The following is a 20,707-nucleotide window of genomic DNA, read 5'->3' as shown; positions in this document are numbered from 1 at the left end:
GGCTGGGGACAGGCCTGGAGGTGGGGGCAGCTTGCTCACGGGACGTGGACTAATGTGAAGCCCAGGAGGGGGGCTGTGTATGTTCCATGGCCCTGGCTCCAGGCCTGGGACGTCCCCAAGAAACGGGCACACCCCAGGGAGACATGAGGCTTTGCCTCCTGTGCACGATCACGACTCCAACTCCGACTAAACGTTATAGAAATTCTTTATTATTAGACAAAAATAGACTCTTTCCCCCCCTTTTCATGTGATTCCCACTCTGATCTCTCTGCTCAGAGGGCAAGGCAGAGGCGGGAGTGCGTAGCTCCCTATCCCTCTCCCCTCTGCCCGCCACGCTGGGACCCGCAGCCGTGGAGCTGGCTCCTCGCCAGGGCTGATGGTCTCCTGCCGGTGCGGCTGCTCTGATCCCCTCCACAGCTCCACTGCTGATGCCTCCTCACCCTTCACACACCCATCTCTGCCATCTGCTCACGTGCAAGGTCATCTCATGGCCCGTCCACTTAGCTTAGCAGGCTGGGGGTGGGGAAGGAGAGCAGTGGCCCAGGCTGATAGCCACTCCCCGCTCCTAAGGGAGGGGGCTGGCTCCTGGGTCTCCTGGGGCCAGGCCAGGAGAGGTGAGGGCTGTGGGGTGCTGGGAGGGGCGCAGTGTTGATGTGGGCTCTGAGCGTGTGGCCTTCCTTCATTTTCTCTGGCCCAGTAGAACTTTGGTTATGAAGGTGACAATGGCGCCTGCAGGCTGATCTGGGTCCAGCTCTGCAAAGAGGTGACACACATTCTCCCAGGGGCTTCCCTGCTTCTTGGCCACGAAACCAAAGATCCTAGGGGTACAAAGGCAGGGTGGGGAGGGCGCTCAGCACCCCTCCCACCAAGGACTGCAGAGCTAGAGTGGGGGAGGAAGGAGGCGCCTCGATTCCGTGGAGGAAAGAGATTGCATCATGGGGAGGCTTACTTGGAGGTGGTCCCATCGGGGTTGGTCCATCTGCAGAAGGAAAAGAACTGTGAAGGAAAGCACCCCAGAGAATGGCTACTGAAGGAGGAGCTGGGGCAGGGGACTGGTCTGGGGGGCCAAATGGGACCATGGGGGGGCGATGGGAGGAAGGTCACCTCCGGTCCTGAGGGTCAGTGCTGGAGAAGGTGATGCTGTTCACGGGGTAATGGCGGCGAAAGAAGAGCCTGTGAAGAGGAGTGGGGGGTCACACCTGAAACGAGCCCGCAGGACTAAGCTTGGGGGTCCCGGGGGCTGAGCATACATACTTACTTCCTTTGGTTGTCGGTCAGTGTAATGCCCTGGGCTGAGACCTTGAAGTGGACGATGGCTGGTGTGGGGCGGGGGCTGCAACTCAGAGCTGCAGAGCTGGCCCGGGCCACCGCCTGGGGGCCCGTCAGGGACTCAGTCTCCACCGAGGTCAGGTAGAGCACACTGCAGGCTGTGGGCAAGAGGGGTGTTGGGATCATCAGCTCTGCCAGCTTCCTTCCGTGTCTGTCTCCCCCCGTTCCCCCGCCCCAGCAGCTCTTGCACTTTATCTGGCTAGCGCTGCCCAAAATGCATTAGAATTACATAGGTAATCTGTTAAATACAGATTCTGTGACCCCCAAATCTATAGTCAGAAATGCTGGGGAAAGGCCTGAGAATCTGCATTCTAACAAGTCCCCTCTCCAGGATTCTCATGTGCATTAGACAGAACCTGGGCAGAGGACTCATTTCCCAAACTACAAGTATCAGGCTCCCTCGCCTCTGTCAGGGCCCACCCACCTCAAGGCCTTTCAGTGACCCACTGCCTGTATGTGCAGTGTCCCCCTTAGTGCCCAGGGAGAGCGAGGGGTGGTGGGAGAGGCCCTACCGGCACCCTGACGCAGGAGGTCTGCTGCTGTGCTCATGTTGGCGGGCACTGGGGCCTCCGGGGTCTCCTCCAGAGGATCTGAGGGAAACGAGGGCCGAGGGCCGTCAGTGCAGGGCAGCAGGGAGCGGCCCTCCCTAAGGGAAGGCAGGCTGGGAGACAGGATCCCAGATTCTGCCTTTGGCTGCAGCGGGTGGGAGAGGTGGGAGGACAGATGACGAACCGCCTACCTTTGCTTGGGATGCGCAGGCAGCAGGGCAGGGACAGAGGGGAGATGGAGTGCTGGGAGACCAGGGCGGAGAGGCTGCCTGCAGGGGAAAGTGAGAGCCGTCCTGAGGGGCCCGCAGAACGCTCCATCTTTCCCTTCACTCTTCGCCTCCCTAAACCAACCTAGTGTAGCCTCCCCGGCCCCTGCTGCTCACCAAAGTAGGGCTCACTGGGACAGCCCTTGATTTTCACCCCTTTGGGCCCAGTCTCAATGAGAAAATGGCGGACCAGCTGTTCCAAAGGGTCTCCTAAGAGGCCAGGAGAGGAGAGAAAGGCTTTATCAGATTCCAGGTTCCCATCTTCTCCCGTGCTGGGATTCTTTCCGGAGCAGCAGAGTCACTTCCGTGGCTCCCCACCGAGCCCACCGAGCCCACCGAGCGGCATGGCCGACCTCCTTGTCTTGCCTGTGAAGCTGCCCCACTCCACTTCCCCTCTCCCTTAGGTTTGGGCATTCAGTACCTTTCCAGGGCTGGGCACTGGGTGGGGGCGTAGCCACCTTGAGGGCCAGCCCGTAGGCTCCTTGGAATGAATGGCTGTCCCTGATCAGGAAGGCCCCAGGGTCCTTGTCCTTCAGCAGGGCAATGGCTGGGGGAGCAGGAGGAGAAGTTTTCAGTGGCTGCCCGAGCCCCATGTAGCCCACTGCTCTGTGAGCCAGCCCCCCACGCCTCTTGCCCTAACACCTGTGGCAGTGTTGGGCATCTGAGTACAGAACTTTAGAGTTAACAGGGCATTGACAACATCGAGTCAAACCGCACGGGCCCAAAGCCCAGGATCACCTGCTCGAGCGAGGCTCGGCCCAGAGTAAACGCTGAGGTGGGGAGGAGGCAGCAAGGGTAGCAACTGGACGGCTGGACTGGGTCCAGGGCCCAGAGCCCTGGACAGCGAGAGGGGTGGGGTGGGCTGGCTCCTCACCTTGCTCACGGGACAGGTTTGGCTTGTACCAGAACTTAGACGTATCCTGGACAAACTTCACGTTGCTCTGGCTCTCTTGCATGGGGGGCTCTAGGACAGCAAAGGACTGAGCTCGGCCCTAGGGCTCCTCGGTTCCCACGCCATGCCCTTCCCTGGGAAAAAGGGTTCTTCCAAGGTGGCCCCACCTCCCCTCACTCCCCTGAGGCCTTTATACCTGAAGACTGGGGGTTGTTATCCAGGAGCTGAGGTGCAAAGGTGACATGGTGACTGGTGCCTCTGGCTGGTGGTGATGCCTGCTCTGGGCCCCAGTGGGCTGGCTGTTGCCCAGGCCCCGGCAGGTGGCGTTTCTCAGGAAGTGGGGGCTGGGTGGGGCCATTGATGTCATAGGATGCCGCCAGGGGGAAGGCAGGAGTGGGTGAGCTCTGAGGCGGCTCTGGGCTGGCCATAAGCCAGGGCATCTGGGAAGGCACGGGGGTCAGGGGGGACCCATCCGGGCTATCTGGGGGGTCTCGAAGCCCCTGCCAAGGGGCATGGCGGAGGCCAGGCAGCGTGGTGGGCACAGGGCCCCTTGGACTGGCACTGTCTGTGCGGCCCCCTGGATTCCTCTCCTGAGGCCAGTCGTTGGGTGAACTGCGGGGGGAGGTCGGGGAGAAAGGACTAGAAGCTGGAGGCTCAAGCCCACTTCTTGCTGGCAGCTCAGGAGACTTTTCAGCGCCTCCCTGGGATACAGGTGACAAGGCTTCACCAGGACTCAATCTCTGAGTGGGCACCAACGTGGGGGACCTGGTGTCCTGCTGTCGGGTACTGTGGGGGAGGGAGGGCAGGTGGTCAGCAGGGCCTCCGAGCCCATGTTGGAAGCTGCCCCCTCCCCCAGCCTTTAGTGTCTGTTTGGACAAGGAGACACCTGCCTACCTTTCCTTGGCCTGGACTGGGCTGCTGGTGTGCAGGGGTGTGGAGGGAGCAGACAACTCTGAGGAGGCACTGCACTGGGCATCTCGGGGAGACCGCGGCAGGGTACTGTGCCCGCTGGGGCCCTCCCTCCAGGACCCTGGCTCAGGTGACTCTGCAGGGAAGGGGAGAGGAGAGGCTGAGCCAGGAACAGACTTTCTGTCTGGCTTAGCTCTTTCTCACTCTGTGCCTTCCCAACCATCTTCCAGAACCCTCCTCTGCCCTGGGCACTCCCCACCCCAGAGCCCCTCACCTGCAGATGTCAAGGGTCCTGCTGGAGCCAGGTGCCCAGGCAGTGGATACCTGTCCCCTCCCTCCTCTGCAGGAATCTCGTAGCTCAGCTTTCTGGATGATGGGTAAGGCGGGCTGCCCGGGGAAATGGAGCCAGCCCGTGGGGAGTGGGCACCAGGGCTGGGATACCCTCTGCCCTCGCTTGGAGACCCACAGCTGTGAGGCACCCGGCCGTATGCTGGGCAGTAATTGGGAACTGCTCCTCCATAGCCGTATGTCACCAGGGCAGGGTAGCCTGGATGCCCGTACCTGCCTTCAGGGCACAAGGCATAGGAGCAGCCCTCATGCCCTTCCTCGCCTGCCTTGGGTGGCTTCAGGCAGCTGTAGTCAGGCATTGGGGCATGGTGATGCCCGCAGGCAGGCACCAGCAGGGGCAATGGGTGCCCCGGCCGCACTGGGTGCAGGAGAGACTTGCTGGCCTCGCTTGCCCACCCCTCTCCAGCCTCCCTCTCCAGTCGAAGCCCATACAGGGCTGTTGTGGGCAGCGCCAGCTTGTCCTCACAGGCAGGGCAGGGGCATAGGGCAGGCAGCCCAGGGTCCTCCAGGATCACCACCTCCCGGTAGCCTGGGGAGCGGTAGCCGAAGTCCCCACTGGCCGGTTTCCCTGGCTCAGGGGGATAGGGGTACGGGCCCTCGGACAGCGATCGGCAGAGGCGCCTCTTCTCCATGGAGGCCTCGGCATAGACCTGGGCAGGCCCCTCGTAGCCCCCATAGGCCAGCCGCCGCCTCTCCAGGGTTCCCTCGGGCCGGTAGTATCCCCCATTGGGGACCCCAAAGGGTTCCCGGTAGCCCTGGCGGCAGGAGCAGTGGCGGCTGAGGGCAGGTTTGTGGCCTGAATACGTTCCGAGATGGGCGCCTCCTCCCACAGGGGGCTGCTCTTCGTCGTCCAGGATGGCCGTCTCACGCCCAGCGCCCCGGCCCCCGCTGCCCACTCCACAGCCTCCCAGGAGGCGATCTAGCTCCTGCCGCTCAGCAGCCGTTGGGGGTGGCCGGCCAGGGGACTCTGCAGCTGGCTCCGTGGTCAGCGTGGATGAATGGCCAGAGTCGCTGCTGATGGACAGCAGCGGGGGTGGGGGTGGCTCTGGAGAAGGTGCTGGTGGGGTCTGGCGGGGGGCCCGCTGCACCTGGGCATAAGGACTGCCATCTACGGGGCCACGGGTGTGGGTCAGGGAGCCTGAGGGGAGAGAGGACAGGGGAGGGCAGGCAGGTGGGGAAAAGAGAGTGAAGGTTAATGAGAGGGGACAGTGCTGGAGAGTCCAGCTCGGGGCTTGTGTCGCGGGAGGGGGATCTGCCGGAGAGGAAGGATTGTGCGCCCAAACCTCCCGCTCCCACCCCACTGCTGCCACACACCGTCCACACTGTCCTCGTGGTGCTGGTTGAAGTTCTCGTAGGAGTCCCAGCGCACAGCAGGCTCTGCGGTGTTGTAGTCCACAGTGACGGAGGGGTCGTTCCGCGGCGTGTTTCCTGTGGGAGACCCGCTGGTAAGGAGCACAAAGGCAGCCTTCAGCACCAAGCCCAGGCCCGGCTCTTACCTTTGATCTTCTCAGGGCTGGAGGAGAAGATGAATTCCACCGAGGCTTGGAAAGGGAACCTCTCATCTGTGAGGAGTGGGCAGTGAGGAGCCAGGTACCCCTCCTGCCCGCCCTCACCTGGGGTCCAGCCCCCACACCCCTTGTCTCTAACTCACCAGTCCAGGCTTCATCCAGCTGATCTTTGGGAAAGGTGAGCCGTGATCCGTGGATGGTGCATGTGTGGAACTGGACTCGGAATACAAGGGTCCGGTCTGTCCCCCGGCCACCCTTGTGATAGCATGTCACCTGGGTGAGGGAGACGGGGGTCAGGCCCTCACATCTGCTTATACCTCCTCTGTGCTTCCACCCTGATCACTGCCTGGCCAAAGCTCTGCCCTGCCTCAACCTCAAGGTGACCCCTATCGAGGGGCCTCCCTTCTCACCCTCAATCTGGATTGAATTCATGATTCACCAGAGATTGTGCTGTTGGCAGGAGATACCACCACCCCTTGGCCCACTCCCCAGACTCCCCTTGTTGCCAAGGCCCCCTCACCATGACGTCGCCTTTGAGGAGGAGGGCTGGCTCCAGGCTGATGTAAAGCTGCTGGGGACCCGGGCCTGCAATGTGACTGTGGAAGAGAGGAGAAGGCAGAGCTGAATCACAGGTCCTCAGGCTCAGGGATGGCTGTGACGAGTCAGGAGGGAGTTGGGAGATGGGAGTCTGAGCCCAGAGTGGGAGACCTTTAGCTGAGCCTCAGCTTCCCCATCTGTAAAATGGATTCTGTGGTGGTATTAGTTTTCAGATACAGTGGCTGGAGCTGGAGGCCCAGGTGTCTGGGGAGGCTGGAGAAATAAGACTCCAGGGAGCGGTGGCCTGGGAACACAGCACTCACTAGATTCCAGATGTGTAGACGAGCTGCATGGACTGATAGATCTTAAGGAAGGGCTGGAAGCCTGGGGGAGAAAGAAGGTACGTGAGGGATGCAGCATGGAGGGGGTGAGGGACAGAACCCCAGTGACTACCTCCCAAGTGGACTCACCTGTGCCAGGTTCAAAGGCTGGCAGCATAGGCACGAGCACATAGTGTAGGAAGAGAGGGCTGCTGTTCATTCTGATGGAGCCAGACAGCAGACCGCTGAAGTAGCTGATGTATCTGGTGGCGGAGGTCGAGGACAACATAAGCCCCTTCCTCTGGAGGTCCCCTTGTATCATCTCAACTGTGCCCCCTTGGAAGGCCTGCACGTCTCAGTACTTCCTTCCATTCCAGCCACCAGAAAGTTCTTCCTTGCATCTAAGCTCAATCCTTCTTGCTGCCTCAAAGGTTTTGTACTTGCTGCCCCCTTTGCCTAGAATGATCTTCCCCCAGACCTTTGCCTCATGTCATAGAGGCAGGTCCTGACTGTCTTTCTTTATCATTAGACTCAGCTTTATTTTATTCATAGCACTTATCGTCATCCAAAATGGTCTTGTCTATTTATGGCCTTATAGTCCACTAGAATGGAAACTCCACGAGAGCAGGGACCTCGTTTGTCCTGAATTCTCAGCACTTGGCCTGGCACATTGAACGTGCACCATTAAGGCGTGCTATGTGAATGAGAAAAACTTGGCATTGGTGGCCATGGAGGGAGCTGCTCTTCTGGTTCATCCCCACGCAAGCTACTCACCGGCGCTGGGAGGGCTGCAGCTCTGCGGCCACCTTGTCCTCGCAGAACTTCCGCATGGTAAGAGTCGCCAGTGCCTGGTCTGCCCTGGGGAGAGCAGCATTAGTGTGGGGGATGATGAGCTGGTCTCCTTCCTGTTCTCCCACTCCTACGCCCCAGGGGAGGGGAGAGAGGGGTGACCCCCCCAAGTCTACAGGAAGCCTAGAGTGGTGGTAAAGAGAACTAGAAACCCCATGTACAGTTACTTTACTAGTTGTTGGACCTCAGGCAATTGTTCCCTGAGCTTTAGTTTCCTCATCTGTAAAATGGGGCAATAAGACCACGTTATGGGTTGAATTGTGTCCCCCCAAAAATATATGTACCTCAGAATGTGACCTTATTTGGAAATAGGGTCGTTGCAGATGTAATTAGTTAAGATGTCATACTGGAGTAGGGTGGGCCCTTAATCCAATATGATCGGTGTCCTTAGAAGAAGAGAAGAGACACAGACACACAGACAGGAAGAAAGCCACGTGATGATGGAGGTAGAGACTGGAGTGACGCAGCTGCAAGCCAAAGAGCACCACCAGAAGCTAGGAAGAGGCAAAGAAGGTTTTCTACCCAGAGTCTCAGAGGGAGTGTGGCCTTCTGATACGTCGATTTTAGATTTCTAGCCTCCAGAACTGAGACAATACATTTCTGTTGTCTTAAGCCACTTTAGTTTGTGGCACTTTGTTACAGCAGCCCCAGGAAACTACTACAGAGCAGCTACTACAGAACCATGGTGAAATACAAGTGAGGAAAAGGAGGTGGCAATGTCAAGTTTATAGTAGATGGCTCTCTGAACACAGAGGAGGGCTTCATGGGAGATGGGCTCCTCAAAGACCAGCTGGAGGAAGGGCCACTGGGGAAGGGGACACTCGGGCGCGAGAGAGCCTCACCCTGCAGAGATCTTGCTGTAGTGCATGTATGCAGAGACGATGACCCCGAGCTTACTCTTGCTCCCCTGAGGATAGAGACAGGATTGAGGTCTGCTGGGGCCTTACGGGGAGGGCGTCCCAGCCTGCAAACCCCGCAGCCCAGCCCACCTTGCAGTACAGTACAACCACGTGCTGGGGGTCAGCACTGAGCCAGGTCTCCATGGCTTTGCAGATGGAGCACAGCTTGTCCAGGGGAGGCGCATGCAGTTCAGGCCAGCCAAAGTCCTGGACCTGGGGGAGGGGAGTGCAGGAGTGGAACGGGGTGGGTCGGGGAGGTGGAGGCCACCAGTGAAGAGAGATGGGTGTATGGTTCTGGGGCAAGGTCAGCTTGTTGGCTGTCCACCACAGCCTCAACACCTTTCTCACTCGTACAGTGTGTTGATAGCTGCTGCACCATGCTTTGGGGTGTCTCAAGTATATGCCACATGGGAAAGTGCTTAAGAGTGAAGTAGATGCCAATTGCTATTATTAATAAAAAGGAGGCTGGGGGCTTCTGGGGCGGGGGTGATTTGGTTTAATGGCTTTAATCCCCTCCTACCTTGGGGTTTAGGCGGGTCAGGTCATGTCTTTTCTCTGAAAGGTTGAAGAGCTGCAAGGAAAACGGGTGCTTTAGACGGAAGTAATCTCAGGCAGCAAGGCTGGTGATGCGTGGAGGTGGTGTCACCCGCTGTAATCCTGAGTCTTTTTCCAAAACGAGGAGGTTGCTAAGGCCCTGCCCAGCGGTGAAAACCGGATCGTCTAGGCTCCAGGTCGGTTCCAGAGATGCCCCAGAGCCCCGCCCCCAGCCCCGCCTCCGAGGTCTAACGTCAGGGTGCAGCCTGGCTCATCGGGACCTCCCAGCCCTCTTATTGGCTGACTGCGGCAGGCCCCCGCCCCTCACCAGGTACTTGTCGCGGTGCTTGGATTGCAGCACGTGAGCCAGCTCGCGCAGGTGGCCCCGGTGTCGCTGCTCTTCGGGCCGCGCAGGGAAGGCGGCAGCCAGGATCCGCTCAGTCACGTAGGTGAGGTCCAGGTCCCAGCGGCGCTCCATGAGCGGGTCCAAACTGAAGCTCCTGGAAAGGAGCGAAGCCTACGTAAGGAATGGAGGGGCGGGATCCCGGAGGGGGCTCTTGTGATGGAAGGGTGTCTGGTCGACAGCAGGTGAAGCCTCGTGGATCCTGAGGGTGGGTCCGGGGGTGGGGGGGCTGGGGCGGGGATGGGGGGGCTGTCCCGGAGAACTTTGTTGGAGGGCACTGTCCTGGGCTGAGGTGTGGGGACAGCAGAAAGGGCTCATGAGGGACCACCCCCGGCGCCCTCACTTACCTGGGCAGAGTGCTGCGCTGCTTTGAGTGGTTCAGAGACTTGGTGGATCCCTGGTGGGTGAGACGATGTGATGCGCATCTCTTTAGATGCTCCCTCCCTCTCTAGGATCCCTACTCCAGAGTTCCATGCACTTCTGTCCTCAGAAGAAACCTAGGTCCTTAATTCCAGAGCTACCCACTGCCGCCCCCCCCCCATCTCCAGCATCACCTTACCAGGTGCTCTATGCGCCTCACAGGGGCCGTGTTTCTCCGCTAGAGGGAGATGGGGGAGGAAAACGGAGTGGTTAGGGCAGGGGCAAGGGCCAGTGTGAGCCCGGGGATAGTGGAGATGGCCTGCCAGTGTCTCTGTGAGGGATGTACTGAGCAAGGAAAGGAGAGTCCGAGCCCCCAGCTGGCCTAGACGACAAGAAGAGCAAAGGGCTCAGACCTTTCTTCCCTCCTTCCGCATGACCAATATGACTGCAGTCCATTCCAGGGAAACTCCTGGGGGTCCCCTCCCAGACCTTTGGACACCTCGGCCAGGTTCTCTGCCTCCCTCACCCCATCCCAGAGCACACTCACCAGCTCTGCAGGAGGCAAGGCCTGACAGGATGAAGTCACCTGGAAGGAGACCCGAGTGAGGGGCTAAGCTCCTGGTGAAATGGGCTCTCCTGGGCTTAAGGATGGGGCCACCCCTTAGCTTCAGCAAGAAGGTGGAGGGGTTGTCAGGAGATGGGCACAGGCTCCAGCTGAGGTTCCTCTATTTAAGGGAGCCACCCCTCTGGCCTCTCAGTCCCCCACCCCCCCATGCCCCCCATTTGTTGCTCTTGGCTCCCGGCCCTGTGCCCACACAGACCCCCATTCATCCAGCTACAGGGCAGGAGTTATATATAGAGCCATGCAGGCAGGCTATGGCCAGGGACGGACACTGGCCTCTTTCACCGGGAGACCCCGCCCCTGGGCACACAGCTCCCCAAAGCCAGCTCCAAGGCCCTGGGAACCCCCACACTGCAGGAGGGGGACCAGGGGACCTCTTCAGAGATGGGGCTGTCTCAAGTCCCCCGTGGACAGTGGGTGCTATCTATAGTTTGTACCTTCTGCCCAGCCTCTCCAGGGCCCAGGATAAGACCCACCCAAGCATCCTGAGGCCCCTTCCCCAGAGGGAAGGCACAGCCCATCCGGCTGCCCAGTCTCTGAAATCCTGCTCCCCCATCTACCCACCCCACCCTTCCTCCTCCTCATTCTCCTCCTCTTCCCCACCCCCCACCCTCTCTCGCCAGCTGCAGCCTGGGCACAGCACCAAGACAAACGCTGTCGCTGTCTCGCTGTCCACACGCCTGGGCCAACCCTCCAGGGGGTGGAGTAGGGTGGTTCTTAAAGGGCCCAGTACAGCACCCTCTCCTATCCCAGCAGGGGTTCCCAGGGGTTCCCTGGGTTTCGGAGGAGGAAGGGACCCCAGTCCACCTCCCCCCACCAGGTACCCACCTTTGCTTCACATTTTCTGTGCGTGGCCACCTTGCAGACTAGAGAGGGAGAGGGGGAAAAGGGGTTAGCAGGGATCTACTGGGGCAGTGGAAGGGCGGTCCTCTCCCATCTCCCAGGCCCTGGAACCAGACCCTGGGACTTCTAGGACTCTAGCTGTATTGAGATGGGGTAGGGGAGCAGGGTCAGAGAATGGCAGTGGGGTACTACTACCCAGGCCAGGACAGGAGGGAGGCAGGGTAATGTTCTAGAGTGGGTGGGGGTGAGGGCGAAGGAAGGGAGGGAGGGAAGGCATTGGAAAGTACAGGATCTCCTGGGTTGCTGGGGCATTTGTCAGGGGGAGCAAGGGCTGTTTGGAGGGGAGGCAGCAGCCTCTTGGCTCCCACATTGCCGGTCCAGGGGCAGCATGCACATTACGGTTTCTGTTCTGTGCGGCTGGAGTTGTGCAACACAGTGGTGCTGGGCAGAGGCTCTCGGAGTCCCAGAACAGGGTGCCTCACCTCTGCATGAGACGCCTGTCCCATCGATGGTCACCTTACACACTGCACAGACTGGTGGTTTCTTCCGGAAAACCTTCTCCCGGAAGCTATGTGGCTCGGCTTTCCTAGGCTAGGTAGGGGTGGAGGGGCAGAGACTCAGACAGGGGTATCTGTTCCCAGCAGACCCATCTGGAGACTGGGCCAGTGCCTTAGCACCGCACTGGTTCCTTTCTTCCTCCATCCTGATTAAAGTCCCCAAATGATTAATGTCCCCAAACCCGTGGGACACTTGGCCACTGCTGTTTCCGGCCAGTTGTGGGGGCTGTCCTCAACAGTGCATGGAATCTGGCCTCTTGCGTCACCCTCACTGGGTCAGCTCCTCCCCAAGGGATCAGTTAGGCCCCTCACGTGGCTCTGGTGTGTGATACCCTTGTGGTCACTGCCACCCCAAACACAAGAACTTTCCTCTTGGTGGGGGGGCACTCTCTGATTCTCCTCTATGAGGGCCCCCGTTTCTCCTTCAATTTTGCCCTCCCCGATGGAGGCCCTTGTGCAGAGTGAACAGCAGGGGGTCCAGACAAGAATGTAGGCTGTCAGTCACAGCACCCAGACTGACTGATGGGAGTGGCCTCCGTCAGTCCTGATCCCCTGGCTCCTGCTGTCCTGCTCTAGGCAGCTGACATGCCTTCCTCACCCCCACCCCCACCCCCAAGAACAACATGTTTACTCATTGTGCACTGAGGCGGCAGGCAGCAGTTGTGTAAGGAGGTGGGTGGTAATGCTGGAGGGAGAGGCAGACAGAGGCATGACATTGGAGAAAATATTTAGCTGTCTTGCTACTTCTGGATGTAGTGAGCACCCTGTCATTTGAGGACATTCAAGTGAGGATTCCAGCATTGAATGGAGTAGCGGGGTGGACCAGATGCTGGGCTGGGCCCCTCCCCACCCAGAGGTGCAGTGAGGCAGGAGGCTGGGATGCCCCCTGAAGGCCCAGGCCTACCTCACACGCAGTCCCACGCCTCCCACTGTGATTCACTCCTTCCATCCTGTCTGGGGACCATTTTTGCTTCCTTGCCTCCTCTCTTCTACCCATTTTTCTCCACCTCTGAAGTTCAAGTTCCTGCCCCATCCCCCTTTTATAGTAGTGTCTCATGTTGCCCTGAGCTGCTGCTTTTGGGGTAAGCCTGAGCAAGTAAAGAAAGGGAGTGATGGGGTCTCCAGGCCCCCCCCCCCCCCCCAGGCCTGGGGACCCAGGCCCCACCTCTTGTCTCTTGGCAGTGTCCCTGACGCAGCTAGATTAAGCCAGCAACTGAACTCTCTTGTGCTGGACCAACTGTGCTGGACCCACTAGGAAACTTGGGTACATCTAGCATAAATGGCATATACAGATGATGTCAGTGAAAGCAACCCTCCAGTGTCTAAGGCACTCCTGAGACCTGGCCACGTCCCTCCCTTCCTTCACCACCCCCAGCCCCCCATTTTCCCCAAACATCTTGGCTCAGGGAAGATGCCTGATCTCTTAGCCCTGCTCTGGGGTTCCCAGGATGGTACCCAGAAAGGTCCTACAATGAAATGTACCTGGACATAGGTGTAGGGGATCAGGACCCCCAGAGTTGGTATGGGCTAGGGCAGGGAGGTGATAGAAGAGCCAAAACAGACCCCAGGTTCTGCTCAAACCCAAACTTCTATGGTGCATACCACAGCCCTGGCCACCCCAAAGAGGCAGAGTAATGAGCAAAGGGAGAAGGCTGAGGTGGAGGGTCTGGCCTGTGTCCTGGCCCCCTTCCCCACCTCCACCCCTGCCCCGCCTCTGCCCAGCTGGTGGGCACTCCTACCCTGCTGGTGGCCCGGCTGCTGTCCCTCCTCCCCAGGGCTCTGAGCAGCCTCTCCACGGGGCCGCTGGACTTCATGGTGTCCGGCTGGCTGGGGTGCCGGCCGCGGGGCCCGAACAATGCTGGGGCCTGGCCCGGGGCTTCCTGGAAGCGGCCTGGCGGAGGCAGCCGCTTCCCCTGGGTGGAGGGTAGGCTGTCTGGCTGGTGTGAGGAGAAGCCCAGCCCTGGAAGCGGAGGGGAGTACAGGCGGGAAGGGGGCAGGTCGCTGCTCCAGGAAGTGGGGGGAGGATGTGGCGGAGGCCAGGAGATCAGATTCCCAGGATCTACCCTGCTGGGAGTGTCAGCCCAGGATCCTCTGACCCCGCAGCCCCGCTCTGGGGCTGCCCCAGGCCCCAGGAGCCACCCCATCCAGGATCTGCTGGGATCCTGAGATCCAGCCCCCGGTGGGGCGGGACAGCGTGGGGGCAGGGTGGGAACTGAGGTCTCAGGGCAGGGCTCAGGGACCAGTGGGGAACACCGTGTCCTGGCCAGGACAGCCTCCCAGTCTGAACCCGTAGGCTCTCTGGGGACTTCTAGTGGGGAGGGAGGGGAGCTGGGACTCACTACGCCAGCCAGCCCAGGACTGGGAGTGCATCCTGAGGGTCAGGGAGAATGGGACGGAGGGCCAGTGTCCTGCCTCAGTTTCACTGGTTGTGAAAGTAAGGAAAGGAAAACATGCACCTCTCCCCCCTCTCCCCATTCACACTGGAAGGCAAATTGCAGCCAGAAAACTGCTTTGCCCACAGGAGTGATCCATTCTCCTGCCACAGCCCAAGGCATTTGAGGCCCTTCTCCTGAGAGCCTGCAGCTGCTCTGCTCCTGACACATTCCCCTCCTCACTCATTCCCTGGGCTTGTTTCTGCTTGACCTCTTAGACCCCTAGCCCCTCTTTGGAGCCGGCCACTTAGGCCCTCCACCTCAGGCCCTAGGGCCGCCCTCCTCCCCCAAAGCCTGAGTACTACCTTCATGGCTCTCCTGTCTCTGCTCTCCTTCCTCAGCAGCTGTCCCAGGACCTGAGGACTGGACAGGAGGCCCCCCTCCCAACACATACTCCACCCCCCTCTATGGGCCTCCTGCCTCCCTCCTGGGAACATGGCCAACTTCCTGTCCGGGAGTCAAGGGAAGGAGGAGGTGGATTGGGGCCTTGGAAAGGGGGGTAGGAATCTTCCGAAAATTTAAGGGGTTAATGGCCTGGGGGTCCTCAGCCCCAAGCCTTGGACAGCAGCCCCTTGGACCAGCAAGAGCTGTCACTTGAAACAATGTGCAAATATTCCTCTTTCATTTGCATGGTATTTACTGAATGTCCCAGAGCTCAGGCAACTCCCCCAGCTCTGGCATCTCCCACCAGGTCCTTAGACTTCCCTCTCCCTCCCTCGTGCCCTGCCTTCTCTGGGATGAGCCATCTTATGGGAGCTCACTGAGGACACTTCCCTGGATCTGCCTGGGCTTCTCCCTTGATGGTCTAATTCTCCTAGCAGGTCAGGAAGTCTGTCCCCAGGGTACCTTGGCCAGAGGGAGGCATCTGTGTGAAAAAGCTTGGGCCCCTGGCCTGTAACTGGAGAGGGGCACTGGCTCTGCAACCCACTCCCAACCCACCAGCTCTGGCTGGGTCCCAGGACATTCCAGGCCCCTGGCCAGTGTGGGCAACTGGGCCTGGTGTCCAGTCCCCAGCCCTGCTGGGGGAGGAGGGGCACTGTGGTAGGTTGGGTGGCCTTTCTCTGTTCCTATTGCACATACCCTGACCTGGACCCCTCCAGATGCTTCTTTCTACTCCTGCTGCCTCCAGAGGGGCTGAAAGTCCCCTCACCTAGCAGTCACCCTCATCCTCTGACCCTCACTCTTCTGGGAGGCTCACTAACCCGGGTGTTGGGAGGCCAGGGAAGCATGGCTTTGAGACCCTCCCCACCCTTGGTACACCTCTGAGGGAAGATGGAGACAAGAGTGCTGATCCCTCAGCGGTGCTGGGAGGAAAACGAGCTCACTGCGGCAGGGCTGGGAAGGCATGGCCAGACCCCCAAGGACCCTCGCCCTTCTCCTGCCTGGAACATTCCAGAGCCTGTCAGCCTCTCCCCCAGGCTGGCCCCCTCACACTCCGAAGCCTTAGGTTTGTTTGGAGAAACCCCTCCACCCACACTCCCCCTTCCTGGAAATAGCTGTGGTTGGATGAGAGGCTGGGAGCCCGGCCGCCACGGAGGAGGGGTGAGGCCCAGCGAAGGAGAGAGGGAGGAAGGCGGGGTACATGGGTGTGCCCAGAGGGAGCTGGAGAATTGAGAGTAGCAGCATAAGGGGGCTGACGAGTGGGCTGGAAAGTCAAATCAGCCTCATCTGTTCCCGCTTTCTGCCTCAGTTTCCCCAGATGTGAAGTAGAAAAGGAAAATACGCAGACGCACTCCCAGGCCAGTGCCCGCGCGCGGCCGCCAGTTCCCGCCTGGCTACAGGGCCCGCATGTGGAAGAACGTGCCCCACTGTACTCGAAGAGCGGCGTCCGGTGCGGGGCGCGCGCGGGTGCGTGGCGGGAAGGAGCAGCACCGTGCCTAGGCGGCGTGTGCGCACCAGGGCGGGCGAAGGCGTGACGGCCCCAACTAGAGTGTGACCGCGGCCTGCGCCCCGCCCCCTGGGCACCTTCCCGGCAGCCAGCCGTCTCAGTTCGCCGCGGCCCGCCAGATCTCCGATCACCGACCCCAGCCCGGCGCCCGCCCGCTTCCCCTGGAGCCCCGGCGGCCCCGCGCCCCCTGGCGACCGCCCCCGGCACTGCTCCCCGGCCGTGACGCACGAGCCGCCGCCCTCCCGCTCCGCGCGGCGCGGCCACTCACCTGCGGGGGGCGCCCGGCGGGGCGGGGGCGCGGCGGGGCGGGGCAGCAGCAGGGGGAGCCCCCGAGCCAGCCCATCCTAGCCGGGCCCGCGCCGAGCGGCCGCGCGGGAGGCGCTGGAGGCGGGAGCGGGCGCCGCGCTCCTGGGCTCCCTCCCGCCCCGCCGCTCCCGCGCCGCACTCTCCTCCCTCCGGCGCTGTTCCCCTCCCTCCTGCCCCGCTCCAATCCCCACCTTCCGCCCGCTCCCGCCCCCCGCCCTCCTCCTCTCTCTTTTCTCTCCCCACCTTCTTCTGCGAACCCCGCTCATAAAGAGCTGAGAGGAAGAAGGAGCGCTGAGACGCCGAGACTCGGAGACGGAAAGAGACAGATGGGGAGAGATTTTGAGCAAGGTGGACACCAAGGACACAGGGACAGGAAAATCTCAGAGATGGGGAGTGACCCAGCGGGATACAGGCCAAAAGAGCCACACGAGCCAGACAGACTCAGAAGAAAAGGTGGACATAGGTCCAGAAGGCACTGGAAACAGAGTACAGAGAACTGCCTTGGCTTCTCTCAGCCGGGCCCCTCCACAGGAGTGTATTTGAGATTGGGCCCTGTGGGGCTAGTGCCACCTACCCATGGGGGCACTAGCTTCAGATGAAGATACTTGGTGTCACTTGTGGGTTCCAAGTCTCTGGACACTTTCCCTGGTCCTCTGCCTCATGGGAGGCTTCTCAGGTGTCACCTATTCTCCCCAAAGGACTCATACTTGAGGACCCCCCCACTCATCACCACCACCAAGCGGGTCGTCAGCCCATCCATCGCCCTGCTTTGGAGCTGGACAGTCACTCCCACTCCCTAGGAGATTTCCGTTAAAAAGTCTTCCTCACAACTCTAGTCCCAGGCTTTCCAACGAACGTGGAAGTTCATTCTGTGGTCTAAACTTATTCCCATCTTTTGCAGTGTCTGGACTTAGCACGGGAATAGAAACTTCCTGGAATTCAGCTAATGGGCCATGGGTCTGGTTTGAGTTTGTGCCACCCTGGAGGGGAAGGTAGAGGGAATGGATGTCTTTCTAGAAGTTCTGAATCTTTTCCCAATCCCAGCTTCCCCAGTGTTCTTTATCAGTGAGCACTTCCTGAAACTTTCTCCCTCCCTTCCCCTCCCCACTAGATTTTCCATGATGAAAACCGGGGGGGGGGGGGGGGGGGACGGGGGGGGGGGGGAGGTGTTTGTCTGAGGAGCCAGTGCCCAGGGCTCAATGCCCAATGCCTGCTCAAAGCAGCCAGTACCCTCAGCTCTTAAGGCCCTCCATCCTTTCTGTGCTCATCTTGCCTTTGGCAAAGGCTGGGAACTCTGCTTCTGATTATGAGGGGTGGATCCCCGATTTCAATAAGGCAGTAGGGAAAAGGCTATGAAACAGCGCATGGTGACAGTGTGGGTCCCCCCAGAGACTGGCATTTGGGAGGGGTAGATGTGGCTGGGACTGGGGAGCCTTGATCTTACTGCTCGTGTGAGTTGGTGTCCAGTAGGCAGCCTCAGAAAGTGCAGCAGTCACTGGAGTCTGGAGGAGGGGCGGGGAGGTTGGAGTGGAGCTGGGGAGGGAAGAGGTTGGGAGGAGAGGAAAGGCTGGAGTTAGGAGAGCAACAGGGATCAAAGGCTACTGGGGTAGGGGCAGGGCTGAAGGTCATTCTATGGATTTTGACAAGATTTGATTATACTATAATCAAGATGCAGGATATGAAAATTTGTTCATTTCTTTGGAGTGTATGCTACTTCTTTTAACACTTTGCCCTTCTCAGAGTTCATTATGTCTTTGGCTGGGCCCTGGGATACATGCTAAGGGGGTAGGTTCTAATCTCTCAAGGTACCAAAGGAGAGACTGGGGGAGACTCAGAGAAGAGGCACTTGATTGGATCCCAGGACAGTGGCAGCGTTAGAGCCTCACACAAGCTGGCGTTGTTGCCGCTAAAGAAGAACCCTTTTTGAGATTCCAAGGAATTGAGAGGGTCACAAGATGGGCAGCTGAACTTCCAGCTCAGACTTGATGCCTACTCTCAAGTGAGGACCAAGGCAGGAGGGACACTGAAGAGAAGTTGAGAGTGAAACATTATACAGGAGGTGGCTTGGGAGTGAAATAAAAATGAGTGGCACATGGAGCCAGCCAGGCATCCTGAGGACAGGCAGGTACAGAGAGGAAGGGGAAAGGGAGGGAAGCCAGGGTAATGTTAGTAAAGCTCAAAAAGAATCGTAGGAACACCCTCTGAGCCTCCATGCAGGTTTTCTTACCTTGACTATGCAGAGGGCAGCCCATTTTGGCACGAAAGGCTGAACCCCGTTTTTCACGGTCTGGGGTGATCCCATGCCTGTGACCGAATGCGCTGAGATTCTCGGGTTGGGGGACTATAGGAGGGCACTGAGGGTCGGAAGAGCACTGGGTCAGGGAAATTTCAGTAGAGGGTTGGGCGCTGGGAACCAGGAAGAGCAGGGGAAGGGGCCAAGCTGATTCGAGGCGGATCTCCTGGCTGAGGACTGTGCATTGTCCAACTGGGAGGCTGCTGCAGCTGGGCGGGGAGCAGCACAGCTCGCCTCTTCCAAACTCCTTTTTGGTGAGGTGGGAGGGTGAGGGTAGACAAGTCCTCCCTTCATTTGTGGCCCTAGGGGCTACAATGGTTGCTGAGAAACAGTATTTTATTTGAGAAATAATGCTTCCCAAGAGCAGATGTGTAGCTCTCCCACTTCCTGAGAAACCAGATGCTGTGAGCTCACTTAGCACTTGAGGTGATGCCCTCAGCACAAACTGGGACCCTTGCTGTCTTGGGATCCAGAGCCTAGTGCTTGATTCTGTTTAGAAGAAACTAGGCTACGTGGCCTGTTATACAGATGGGACCCAACTAACCTTAAGTTCACCCTTGTGAAGTAGGATGCCATACCCACGACCTTCTGGTCGCTCGAGATTTACCGCAGGTTGTATCAAGGCTGTCTGCTCACCAGTGCTGGGATCATTCCTGCCACAGGGCTTCTGAGGGGGGTCCACACATCCTTGTAATGACCAAGGATGGGCGGCACAGCAGCACCTACCTTTCCCTTGACTTTACCCTCATGGGACATAGGAGTCCCTTTCTCCCTACACTTCCTGTGCCTAACCAACATGAACCTCCAAGTTAGCCTTTCCCAATTTAATTCTCCACTTTCCGTCATCATTCATCCAGACCTCAATATTCCACAGCGAGGGGAGTGGCTGGCAACAAAGGCTTGGAGAATGTGACTGAGATTGATTCCTGAAGTGGAGCAGCTGCAGTTAAGCAAGCACTGCCTTGAACGTTCCCCAGGCAGCCTGGGCAGGGCTTTTCCTCCCTCCCTAAACCCACATGCATAGATTGCACACTGAATCTCTTATCCCTTGAAGGGATCAATGCATGGGCAAGAAACTACAAGGACAGTTGCTGCAATTGGCCCAGGAAAGCCACTTGTGTAACTATGCTCCCGTGTCACTTCACATTCCCCCAACCCCCTTTCCCCTTGGCTTGGAGTCCCCAAAATTGTTGACTGAGGTTTCCTTGGCTTTCTATGCTCCACCCCCTTGTGACCTTAAGGATTCTCTGCCACTGTCCTAACCTCTTTCCTGCCTTGCAACAATGAACAGTCTGTTCCTGATGTTTGGAAAATTCCCACTAAGTTTGAGCAACGATTAAGAGAAAAGTGGCCTCAGTTTTAACCCAGACCAGCTTGTCAACCAGAATCCCTTTCTGCCTGTGCAGTGTAACCTGGGAAAGCAGAGGTACCTCTCCAGACTGCTGAAGGGTGGTTTATGGAGGCACTGCCTCAAGGACATGAGGATTTATCCCGAGCTCCTAACTTCATTTTAGTAAATCAATAGCGTAGGAAATGGACTGCAGACATGCTCAAATGACAAGGGTTAGCACTAGGCAAAAATGCTGGAGGGGAGCTGATATGAAATTCCCAGTTCTTAGGTGTCAATAGCAGGTTCCCCTGGCAACTCTGCCCTCTGCACATGGTACCCAATGCTGAGAACCTCAGATAGGGTGGGGTAGCAGACTGTCAGTGGGGAATCCAATAAAAAGCACAGCAGCATGGAGTACACTGTCAAAGAATTCGAACATTAAAATGAACTTTAAAGATCAGATTTATTTGGAGAAAACAAAAAAACCCACAACCCAAAGGATGGGATTCACATCTCAAGACATCTCCCAGGTATTAAGTCTACAGATTACAAATCATTTTCATAGAAGATATTTTTGTACAAATTTTACATTTATCAAGTGGGACATAAATCCCTGTTTCTGTTTTAATGGGGGACAGGGTAGGGGAGTGGGAAAAAAAAACACGCTTTTTTTGGATACAACTATTAGGAAGTAGACATGAAGAGGGCAATCCCTACCTTTTCATCATCTACAA

The 20,707-nt window shown here is 58.6% G+C and overlaps 1 protein-coding gene across 4 annotated transcripts; it reads right to left on the bottom strand.

Annotated features, from left to right (window-relative positions):
* Positions 1-187: 187 nt before the first annotated feature.
* TNS2 (tensin 2) lies at positions 188-16,436 on the bottom strand. 4 transcript variants are annotated; one of them, XM_033116716.1, is made up of 29 exons: positions 16,313-16,436; positions 11,650-11,758; positions 11,153-11,190; positions 10,250-10,288; positions 9,902-9,940; positions 9,690-9,739; positions 9,268-9,439; positions 8,926-8,976; positions 8,496-8,618; positions 8,349-8,413; positions 7,432-7,515; positions 6,808-6,920; positions 6,661-6,721; positions 6,321-6,396; positions 5,944-6,073; positions 5,789-5,854; positions 5,607-5,720; positions 4,219-5,430; positions 3,930-4,080; positions 3,232-3,821; positions 3,018-3,107; positions 2,565-2,690; positions 2,261-2,353; positions 2,069-2,146; positions 1,842-1,919; positions 1,259-1,427; positions 1,105-1,173; positions 950-979; positions 188-818 (listed from the first exon to the last, which is right to left on the bottom strand). In XM_033116716.1, the coding sequence occupies exons 1-29, from the start codon at positions 16,385-16,387 to the stop codon at positions 680-682; spliced, it is 4,230 nt and encodes a 1,409-aa protein (XP_032972607.1). In that variant the 5' UTR covers positions 16,388-16,436; the 3' UTR covers positions 188-679. The 4 variants fall into 4 exon arrangements, with proteins under 4 accessions (XP_032972607.1, XP_032972608.1, XP_032972606.1 ...); XM_033116717.1 differs by lacking the exon at positions 16,313-16,436 and adding an exon at positions 14,462-14,759; XM_033116715.1 differs by lacking the exon at positions 16,313-16,436 and adding an exon at positions 13,464-13,848.
* Positions 16,437-20,707: the final 4,271 nt, after the last annotated feature.

Source organism: Rhinolophus ferrumequinum, chromosome 10 (assembly GCF_004115265.2).
Source record: "Rhinolophus ferrumequinum isolate MPI-CBG mRhiFer1 chromosome 10, mRhiFer1_v1.p, whole genome shotgun sequence".
Classification (NCBI taxonomy): Eukaryota; Metazoa; Chordata; class Mammalia; order Chiroptera; family Rhinolophidae; genus Rhinolophus; species Rhinolophus ferrumequinum.
Note: the sequence above shows the minus strand (reverse complement) of the source record. Positions and strands in the feature narration are given on the sequence as shown.

Bases quoted from the DNA above. Each gene is read 5' to 3' on its own strand.
- TNS2 (XM_033116717.1), bottom strand. From the start codon at position 14,593: ATGTTCCCAGGAGGGAGGCAGGAGGCCCATAGAGGGGGGTGGAGTATG. The intron at 8,977-9,267 runs GTGAGGGGCGGG...TTTTCCTTGCAG, and splicing joins AGCACCGCGACAAGTACCTG to CTCTTCAACCTTTCAGAGAA. The intron at 980-1,104 runs GTGACCTTCCTC...TTCCTTCTGCAG, and splicing joins ACTGACCCTCAGGACCGGAG to ATGGACCAACCCCGATGGGA.